This window comes from Pterocles gutturalis, unplaced genomic scaffold (genome assembly GCF_000699245.1).
Source record: "Pterocles gutturalis isolate BGI_N339 unplaced genomic scaffold, ASM69924v1 scaffold19487, whole genome shotgun sequence".
Lineage (NCBI taxonomy): Eukaryota > Metazoa > Chordata > Aves > Pterocliformes > Pteroclidae > Pterocles > Pterocles gutturalis.
In genome coordinates, this window is record NW_010113237.1 from 55656 (window position 1) to 67395 (window position 11740).

The 11740-nt window shown below is 36.0% G+C and overlaps 1 protein-coding gene across 1 annotated transcript; it reads right to left on the minus strand.

The window, feature by feature from the left end:
- Nucleotides 1-269: 269 nt before the first annotated feature.
- On the minus strand, nucleotides 270-11689 carry SPOPL (speckle-type POZ protein-like; the record flags this gene model as incomplete). Its single annotated transcript, XM_010074423.1, has 7 exons — nucleotides 270-936; nucleotides 3098-3151; nucleotides 3237-3379; nucleotides 5599-5721; nucleotides 7366-7421; nucleotides 7517-7694; nucleotides 11562-11689. Coding segments are annotated over 7 exons (827 nt in total), but the record flags the coding sequence as incomplete, so codon positions are not given.
- Between the last annotated feature and the right edge of the window lie 51 nt (nucleotides 11690-11740).

Consider the following 11740-nt stretch of genomic DNA (forward strand, 5'->3'; position numbering starts at 1 on the left):
TACACAATACTATTCTGTTTTCACATTGAACTCCATACCTCTCATTCAGTTCTGCATTAAATGTAAACTAATGATGGACCATACAGAAACACAAGCCAGAGGTTTATTCTGTGTTTCTTTTTACCGTTTGGACAGCTTTGACACACACACAATAAGCATTACAAACTGTAATGAAAATACATTTTTGGGCCAAACCATTGCATATTTGCCCCCACAATGAAAAATAAATTATGTTCAAAGCAGTATATTGCCATAAATAGCCTGTAGGCATTAGCTGAAGGTAAACAGGCTCTCCCTATATTTAGCACTTGTCTAGGGTACATTATGTGCCTCTGGTTCAAGCGCTTTTAATGAGAGACTAGTTAAAACCTTCCAGTCAGCACAGGACCAAACTATAATTTTTTTTTTCTTCTGAAAATAATGGAAGATCCCTTTCAAAAATTAATCTTCAGTTATCAACTTTACTGCATTATGGAGCTAGTGCAATCCTGCAGAGCCTAGTCAAAAAGACAAGGCACATTAAAAAAATAATAATAAAAAAATCAAGATACATTAGACTATATGGACTAGAGAGTCATTGAAGATAATTTAAGGCCTTTCAGTGAATTAATCAGTCTAATTTAAAGCTGAGGATTAAACCATAAATTATCCATCTGAAAAGCAAACAATAGGCTTTTTCAGCTTCTGTTCTGTGGACAAGGATAACAAAAACTCTTGTTATGGTTTGTGAAAACACCTCTGGACATGGAGGAGTAGAGTCAGTTCAATTTCTCTAAAGTTCATGGAAGATTTCATGACTGTTTTAGCCGTTTGCGTGGAATGCCAAACTGTGGACACTGTGCAGATGCTAGTGCGCGAAAGGCCTCTGCTACTAAGTGAGGGTGGGAGTGGATCATGGACTTCCAGCCTGCTGTTTCCATTATGTCTGTTGCTTGGCTGAAAACAGAAGCATTAAGAATAGTCAATTTTACAAACCAAATGCACAGTGGAGAAGAGCAGGCAAGGCAGAACTACAGCAGAAGAGCATTTCAGCATTATGAATCAAAAGACTTCATTAATGCCAGTAAGGATGCCATTGGAAAGAAGCAGCAAATTGCAATTTAGGTATATAAATATCATCACATGTAGGACATGGGGTACTCATTTTGCTCTACCCAGTACCAGCAAGACCCCAGCTAGAGAGCTGCATACAATACTGGGCACCGTGTTAAGATAACCATCTGGAAATTTCTCAGGAAAAACAATAAAAAATGGTTAAGAGCAAAACTAGAAGAAAATGAGGTCTCATGTAGAGAAGAAAAGCAAGGGAAGACATGATAATCTCATTACACAGAATGGCTTGCTCAGTTTGGGGAAAGAGAAGGATGACAAGATGAATCAGCTGAAACTTCAGCAAAAATGATGTAGTTCATATAACAGAAAAAGCCAAGAAGCCAGATTAGCTGGCTGACTACAGAATCCTTCACTGGGAGCTCACAGTTGGAATACCAGTGGAGCAGACTTGAGAATATTCACTCTTTCTTCAGTACAAGACCATGGACTACATTCAGAATAGTTTTCAGTGCCCACTGTTGATTTTTAACTAATACAGAAGCAACAACAGATTTTAGCAAGTATCACATTGACATCCAGGAGATTAAAAACAATGTATTTACTCCATGTATATATGTACTTTTTTTTTAAATAAGAGAACAAAACCAAAATTCACTATGCACATGAGGAATGTTACACTGGTTGGGATGCGTGACACAGTAACACAGGATAAATTTGTAATTTGGAACCCACACCTTATGCATCAATTCCAACTTCCCATCGCCCTGTATTTCAAAATGCCTTTCATGAGCATCCTCATACTGTTTCAAGAACACTGTCAAACAAAGTTTGCAGCTGACCTCTACATTACATTACAATCTCTAAAAACCTTTCACAGATTTCTAATGCAAGCCTTTAATCTTCTGCAGCAGGTCAGTAAATCTAAGTGCCTTGAGAAACAATACCAAAGTTCAGACTCCCTGGTGCCCAGAATCAGAAGAACAAGCCAGGCCCTCTCACATTAATTCCTTGATTTATACTGTAGATGCTTTAGCTGAAGCAAAGATGACCAGCATCTTTACTAGCAATTATCATCTTTACTAGCAATTATCCAAGACAGAAGCCAGCTCAGTAAGTTCCAACTCACTTGAGAAAGAACACATGAACTAGTTTACACTGTTATGTATTCTGACCTTATCTTTATTAGCTTTTCTATGGGTATTTTACTACTTCCCTTCTACCACCCCCTTTCTTTTTCACATTATGCTCAATCATTAGGCCTATGAAGACTTTTTTTAAAAAAGAAACACTCTAATTTTAAAGTAACTGGTACAACATCTATTAACTTCTCTGGAGACTGTGATGGCAAGAAATAAGTACTCTGCTGTCCTTTTACTGTTTCAGCCTACAACTGGCTATTCTTTCACTGACTGTCTTGTACTCCATGATTCACCTGAGCTGTTCTAAGTACATGCTGCAATCAGTCCCAACAGTCTGAACCACATATTTTCAACCTATTTCCACTGTAGGCATGAGCACACAGAGTCAGACAGATCAGAGGGACCTGACTGACTAGTTGTGTGGCCTCAAGAGTACTAGAGCTGGCATGTGGGAAGGTGCAGAAACACGTCGCCAAAGGCGAAAAGAGCAACTGCCCTCCTTTCTTTGGAAATACTGCAGGTTCAGGCAATACTACAGGCTCAGACTGACCTAAGCAAGTCTTGGAACCACACTGGGGTTGCCACTCCTCCAGGCACAAACCTGGTTAGTCAAGAGATTATTTTCCTTTCTCTTGTGGTGGTTGCTGCCACCATCTCACAGCACTGACACGCCCCTAGGAAGGGAATGAAAACCAGGTACTGTTAGAGTGTCACACCGGAGGGCAGTTAACTCTCCCTGTCATTTAGAGGGGAAGTGACAATTATAACTGGGGTAGTGTCTGCTGAATCCTGCTTTACTTACAGTCAGTGATTGGCTTTAGTAGTGTGGAAACGAAGCAACATTTCTTAAGATCTGCAGCCTATTCAGCAGTATTTGTACAGAACATTGAGGCAGGGAAACTTACTTGCTATTCCAGTTTTTCCCATCTTTACACCCAAGTTGTCTAAGAACGCTGCACCTGTAAAGAGAGAACTGTGCCAATATTGAAAAGGTACACAAAGTATAAAGACAAATATATTTAGAGTCTCATAAATATTACTTGCCTGTTAATAAAGTCTATTGCTTGTGCTTTTAACTGTTCAGCACTGTGCAAATCTGCGAGGATAAGAATATCAGCAACATTTTCTACCGAGAGGCTACTACAGAGTGCTTCCTCACACATGACCTTCAGCCGTTCCAGTGCATACTGACAAAAGAAAAAACTACACTAATCATTCTTCAAACTCATTCTTTCTACTGTTATCTCTACAGTTTTTAAGACAGTTCCAGTCATGAAAATTATTGGTGACTCCCAAGCTTAAGATCAAACTGCTTCCAAACAGGCAATTCAAAATTCAATACGCTGCACTGAAGAGTCCTCAAATGGCAAGACATGCATTAGGTTTGACACAAACTGATCAAATGCTTTACTGGGAGAACTTTTATTGAAACAACAAAAATAACTCATTTAGAAGTTTTTGTTTTCCTTCAGTTTGGTAAGTGAGGAAGGGCAAAGAACAGACATGGGCTCTTTATCAAAATCATCATTAGACAGGCTTACCTATCAAAGTGAAGGGCAACAAATTATACAACGGAAAGTTTCATGAAACTGTCCAAGGGCAAATACATTAGCCTGTTTGAAACTAGCTTGTTCCAAGTTCACTCCCACCCCCATCTCTGAATTACTTAGTTTCTTCAGTACCTTTGACAAAGCCTACCAAAAAAATGATATAAAATAATTATATTCTCGTACTATATTTTGCATGAATAAATTGCATTTTTTTGAAGGATGCCACAGTCTGAACAGGTGTCATTCAGCAGTATACATTTCTACTGAAATCATACCCATCCCATTTAGTTTAGCACCCTTCCAATACAGTTTTCAAGTCTGAAAAGAATTTTAGATACCTAAATGGCATATACTCAAGTTGCCACTCATACATTTGTTTCAGCAACTGTTCTATGCAACAAAGAAATGCCACTGAAGAAAAGTCAAATTATTGGGCTGACTTCTATGTTTCTAGACCTATGCATTTTTACTTCCATTTCATTACTATACTACTAGTGAGGATACCTCTATTTAAGGTAAATAAATATCAAGTATAACAAATCTGTACCTACCAGGTACTACAGCAATTTAATGCCTTTGGTAATATGCACAACACTCATTTTTTGGATTATTTCACATTCAGAAGGAATAGCAGAAAGTTTCTACAAGTTTATCTGTTACAAAAAACTATAGGGACCTCCTAGCTCATAATTTTTATTTTCTACTTTTGCATATAACTGGACCGTACAATATTCTCTACATTTATCAATTATGACCTAAATAAAGGCCAGCATTCATAAAATAACACCATTTCACCATCCCGCTTGGGTTGACTGAAACTTGACAAAACACAATCAGTTTTGGAAGATGAGATGCTGGCAATGAGATGTAAAGAAGAGTAAGAGTAGTAAGGCACCAAAGCCAGGGCAGTGCCAGCTCAAGAGATCCTGAAAAAATAGAACACTTCAAGTTGCCAGGAAAATATTGTTTATTGACGTTAGCTACTGGGATGACTTACATTATCATGATAGGACTGATTATGAGAACAGGAAGTTTCACCACTAGTGTTTTCCAGATATGACTGCACAACCAATTCAGAAATTGCAAAGGTAGCTTAAGAAATTGCCATACTCTCAGCTGAGAGTGAAAGTTTCATATTACACACACTAAAGTGAGTATTTTCCGAGTTCTAAACTACTTATGCCTCCTCAGGGAAAGACAAATGTGTGTCTCTGACAATAGCTAAATAAAATTTCAACTCAAGCTATAAAGCAGTGAAGAACAAACAGGGCATTGGGACAAGTATTTTAAAAGTTAGAAAACTGTAAATTATTATATGAAAGGGAATAATTCACCTTAATTCAGGCGCTGTTGTAATTCCCCTGATCTCAAAAATCATAGTAGAAAAAGTATTTCACAGAGTGACAATTTAAAGAGAATACAGGATGCCAATACAGAAAAGATTAATGATTAGAACTATTAAGTTTGTAGGGAAGACAAAAAGATGAAAGTTCTGAAGTAGCAGTACTTTGGGGAACACAGTTAATTCAAACACTTGTATAAATCCTCTTCAAGAATACAAAGATCTAGGATACATTTTATTCAAGACCCATTTTCCAAATCATATTAATGGTCCCCAATTTCTAAAACAATCTCGACAATAAAGATAATTAATATGTGAAACACTTCTGGTCAAGAAAGATTTATCAACCTTCTACTGATAAAAGAGTCTATTTTTTCCCATCTTTCTCCATTTCTGATGAGATCTGCTTCGCATATTTAAAAAAAAATCAACCTGAAAAAATGTATTTTTTTTTTTTATAAGAACATTCCACAAGCAAGCATAAGGTTTGAGAACTTGGGAGTCAATTACTTACTTTGTCTGCAGCTGCCAACAAATTGTCAGCCATTTTTTCAAGGTTTGGTGCTTTTCCTGTGTAAATGAATCTCATCATTTCTTTAAAAACTTCAGGGTCTACATCATGTATTTCTACACGATTCTGGTAAAGAAGAAGAATCAATAAAAGCCTCTGGAATTTAGCTACAACTTTAAAGTGAATATATCAAATATCATCTGCATGCACACTACAAGTTTTCATTTGCCATTCATCATACAAAATTCTTACAAATTTAAGTTAACATTCAGCAATATTAAGCAGAAAGTAATCAAAATCAGTGGCTCTTAAAGTCAGGTAGAAATCAGTTGGAAAAGCTTAGGCAACAAAAAGTAACTGCAACTTTTTTCTAGAAATGTCTAACTGGACTCTATTGCACAGGCTGTACATAAAAATCAAGGCACAGTTGCAGGAATATTTAAAAGTTCTGTGAAGTTTCCAACCCAACAATGATGTGCTTGGAATATCAGAAGTCAGAGCAGCAGACAGAACAAAGTGAGCCATTTCTTACTTGACTTAAACTGAGTCAACACAACCTATGTTTTGATCTCAGAATCCAAAACACAAATAAAGCAGCACATGTAACTGACATCATGTAGCTGAACACCATCCTAATAAAACTGTGGTATTGCATTCTTGACCCCATCTTCTAATAATATCCCCTATAAGCAAATAACGAAGTAGGAAATCATGTCAAAGATGTAGAAGAAAGCACCAGACTTTTGAATGGCGTACACAAATCACAGGCTATCAGCACGAGATGCATGTGTTCTGGTTTCCTATCCATTGAACCATATACAGTATTTAGGAGTAGGGCTGCACTGGAGATTTACTGCTAACATGAAGGTGAAGGATCTCAGCATGGCACACTAATGAAGCTGGACTGGAAGAAACCCAGACATGTCCCAGAAATCCCACTAAAATCCTTCCAATATTCCAATTCTTCCTATGAAAGTTTCCAGATTGGAGAAATACAGGAAAAAAATGCCACGTTTGTGAAACTCAATTGTACTACAACACCATATTCCTCTGATGTATTTGGTCACACAAGTGGCACTATTGCAGCCTCCAAGACTAAATGATGATCATCTATTATGATCCTTTAGTGAGCGGATCAGTTTCTTGCCTTTTCATGCATTCTGCCTACAGCCAACCCATTTTAGACATCATTCATGAAAGACACAAACAGCTCCTCACTGTGGGAGATAGCAAGTGCATAAAAGCAGAAGCAGCTCTCTGCTGATTAAGTAACTATCCATCCAAAACACCCATACAGGTCAAGTGCCTGCAGAAACTGTGAATGGAAAGGAGTGCTTCACTACCTCAAGGCTTCACTTGATTCATAATTCACCTGTTGTTTGTGTCCTAGCTACCATATAAAAATGTTTTCATACACTATAGCAAAACCTCAGTCCAGACAATTGGCTTATGTGAAGGTATAAACCAAAGCAAAAAGGGGCAGAGATTACTAGTCAATTAAATCAGCAGCTAATGTTAAAAAACCGATCTAGGGCAGATACAAGTACTAGAAGAACAAACCCTCCAGAACCTCTCCAGAGTCGGCCCTCCCTACTCTTTCTACACAAAGAAACTCCCACAGAGCTCACCAGGGAAGCATTCAGGAGTAGTACCTCCTCCCCTCATGCAGTAGTCGTCTTCCTCAATTTGCAACACTTCAAGTTTTCTGCAACTTTTCCCTTTATTCACAAGGTACAAATATTTACATGTAAGGTTTTCAGTAAGACTTACCTTTTTGCTTTCCTCCATTTCATGTTCAAACATTGCATTAAAAACTGGAGATCGTGCTGTAGCAAGAAAAGTAGATCTTAAATATAATCAAATTTTAAACTTTTAGAAATTTTAATTACAAAATAATAGCAATACAAAAGTAGAAAAGTACCTGCAAGGACAGATTTATGAGCTTTGAATTCTTGTCCTCCTACATAAAAACTGCAATCTGTAAATCTTGTTGTTTCCCAGAGATTCCCTAAATCTTCTGCTAGTCGACATTCAGGTACCTTCAAAGTGTTTGTATTAGACTGTCCTGATATATTTACAGAGTCTTGGACCACGCTTACCTAACAGAAAATCACAGCAAGACAACTCCTTCATAACTGAATGCCAATAATAATTAAAATACATTATCTACTGATAGAAGTACAGCAATTGCAAAACAAAAACCAGTGCTGTTTCTGGCATTAGGCCAGAACAATAAACTAATGCTTTACAGTTACATAAGTAACATAAAACAAATGGGGCTTTAGTTAGAAACTCTATCATCATGTATCTATCCAACCAAAACAAAAAGAAAGAGCACAATACCACATGCCATCTCATAGAAATGCCAAAGTAAATAACTCAAGGACAGATATGGTTCTTGGGATACCAGTGGGATAAAAAATAAAAGTTAATGATATTTGAGAGAGAAATTAACAATTCAACACTCTTCACTTTTAAGTAAAATACTAAACAGATAAAATACTAAAATTCTAAAGAGATCATCAGGATCCCAAGGTCACAGAGAAGTTTTATAAAAATAACCCACACACATTTTGAATAGCATGACATTCCTAATTTTCATTACAGTAAGCTGACACCTAACCTGCAATGGGGTAATGCAAACTAAGTGCAAGTAACATAGCTCCTTCATTATTTCATTTTACTGTGTCCAGCTGAGGCAGGAATCATGAGTAATTGTCTTTCAACAAGATTACACACCATTATTTTAGAAATGTAAGTCAAAGAAATACAAGATGCAGCAGGTAAGTAACTTCAATAATGAAATGCAAGCCCACAGGATGTGATTTTTTACAGACTAGTTAAGAAAATTGTGAAATATGTGCATCTGAAGTGAATATATTGACATTATTCTCCAAGTTTAAGTCTTTCAAGTAAGTAGTAAACAGCATAGTGGCATTTTTACTTGCTTTTTTCATGTAACTTTACATACTGAAGGCCTTTTAATCAGTATGTTGGGAAAACAAAAGAGCTCAGCTGGTTTTACTTCTGTTGTCTGAGAAGAAAACCTTCATAAAGAAGAAAAGAGACATACTACAAGACCTTGACTGCTTCATCTCCTAAATAGAGAAAATTAGGATTATATATTAAGAGAAAATGCTGATACTGTTAAGATTAGTGCTTTGTTTGATTTCCAGGGGCACAGCATCTGCAATAAATCCGGCATAAAGCAAAGATAGCACAGCTAAGCTTCACATAAAGTTGAACCACTACAAACCAAACTCCAGACCAGGAGAAGAAGATGATCCAATTAAGACAGTGGCTCAGGATTTGCATCATTGCCTAATTCCCTGTTTTATCCCATACCACCTTGTGATAAGAAATTCCTTTATATTCTTCCACCTTTTAAAGGTAAAAAAAATATCCCAAAGCACTGTGAAATTTCACTTTCACAGTAAGACTATAAATTTATAACACTGAAAAAAAATCTATAGAGCTATTGTGCACTCTGTTTCACTGTTTTCATACACACAGAGTGATTTCAGGAGATATACATACACACCAATGGGAGTTTTAGCTTAGCAAGGCTTGTATTCTGTTGCCAAAGGAGAGTTCTGCTTCTCCAGAGACTTGACTCAGTTCATGATCCAAGTTGTCCGCATAGCACCCTCTTGTTAGCTACAGACAGTGCCCAGGAAGGTCACCTACATGTTCTTTATGTGTACTTAAACTGATCTCTGATGTTCCAAGCTTCTACTATTTTAGAATGGTTTCTAATATTGATAGTTGTGCAACACAATTTGCTAGGAGCCATCTTTCTAAGATATAACCCAAGGCCAATTTTAATCCAAGTCCCCTACATCTGAATGGCCTGGCATGTATTGTCTGTAGGTTGTCATGACTTTTAAACATCCCAAATACAAACACAGGGGTCTGATATTTCATATCTCGCTTGTCAAGATGGTGTGCTTAAAATCAATTGCATTCTCTTTTTCTTAATTTAAATCAAGTTGAAATCTAATCAAGTTAATTCCATATAACTACTGAAAGCTCATTTTAGGCTAAAAGTGACTGGTTTATGATTGCCCCAATACCTGATACCAAATGCTTACTTCAGGCATTGTTGTGTTTATAAAATCACTCGTGAGAGTGAAGGTATTTCTTCACTAAACTGCAGGATGACGAGGAGATCCTAGAATAACTAATAACTCAAAGAATACGAGCAATCTAGTGAGGACACATACTTTAGAGGCACAGGCCCTGTTTGCATTGCATCCCCTCATGAGTAAGGGTATATAAAAATATGTACACTGGGACTTGAACAAGTTCTGTGTGTGACAACTTCAGACTTGTCTATAGAAACAGGTACTTCAAACAACAGCTTTTATTTCTAAGAACATCTGAAGAGATAGAAAAACACATTTGAATAAACAAATTTTTAAAATATTTGGATTTCCAGTGTTTTTGCTTTAGCTTGAAACAAAGCAGAAGTCATTTTAACATGCTCACTGTGCACAACTAAATGTTGAACTTCCTTCAGCATCTAGAATCAGGGTAGGTCAAACACTTCACAAAAGCCACCCACATTAAAATATTGAGAAGTTCTGTACGAAAAATACAGTTATACTTAAAGATTAGCAAACTTTAAATCCTTCTGGAAGATTCAGTACTCATTCAAATTTTTTTTAAACAAACTTTATCTCTAAAATTAGATAATGACCTATTTACAAAACCAAACACTCTCTTTAAGAGCTGTTCATTTACATCAAAGTATTCATTAAAAGGAAAACTTAAAATGAGAAAATACTCAGAAGTATCTTTACAGAACCATAAAACACTTATTATATCTGCTTTTATCACCCAAATAATTGTATTCATAACAAATTTATCATGCAGCTAATTTAACTTGTCTAAATGAAAATAAGATGCACCATATTTGCAATATCTAGTCTCAAGGGCCACATTTCAATTATTCTTCCTACATAGCATAATGACATGTAATTAAATTGTAATCTTGCCAAGGCAATTTTACACATTTCCTGTAAATACACAGATCAAAGCAAACTTATTAGTAGTTAGAGCATCTATCATCCTCCTCAGCCACTAATCACTTTATGGCAGCAGAGATAACTGGCCAATGTATATTGAACATACACTGTACTTAAATGACAACTTTCACTAGTTTCCTTTTTTAACATTGAGTAAATGTTCTACTGAATTTTAATATGACAATTTAGGTTACCAACAAAACTGATATCAAAGTGACCCATAAATACACCATGAAGTTAGATACTTAAATGGCAACTTTCTCTAGTTTCCTTTTTTGAGTAAATGTTCTACTGAATTTTTATATGACAATTTAGGTTACCAACAAAACTGATATCAAAGTGACCCATAAATACACCATGAAGTTAGATTTATACCACAGCTCCCATTAATTCTCAGTATTAAGTGGTCCTTTTACCGGATACTCACACTTCTTCAGAAAACAAAATGTAACAATTACTATAAAAATAAAGTGTCTAATTTACTTGAAAGACCTGTTCATTGGTTAAAGCCACCAATTATGATATTACAGGAATACAGGTTCTGACAATTAGTTGGGTTTTTTTTTCAGCAATGTCAACCAGCATGCAGACATTTCCTTTTACTTATCCAGTGAAAAACAACCCTATAATTCCAAATATATTTTCTTTAAACAAAAGTGACCTCAGTAAAATACTACTTCTACAGACAGCACCTATCAGCCACCTTTTGCATAAATAATTCTATACCGGATTGTAACATAATCCTGGCGGATTCAGAGAGAAGACCAACAGTTTACAAGGGATCAATTCAGACTTATTCTGTATTTCTGTGTGCATATATAAAAAATATAACACAGACAAAGCAAGTAAATGTGTATCTTACCATACTTATAGTTAACAGAAGACAACTTTTATAGCATATTTTATTTAAAAGCTTACCAGTTAAAAAACTATACCCACCTCACAAAATAACGTAAGCTTGTCATCTGGTAGAAGACCATTAGCTTCATCTAGTAAAAAATCTCTTCGGATAAATTTCTTAAAACCCCAGTCCTTGCCTTGCACAAATCGATACGCTCTTTGGCTTTCTGATAAAAACAGTTATGTACAAATAAAGCAAGTTCAATAAAAATATTCAC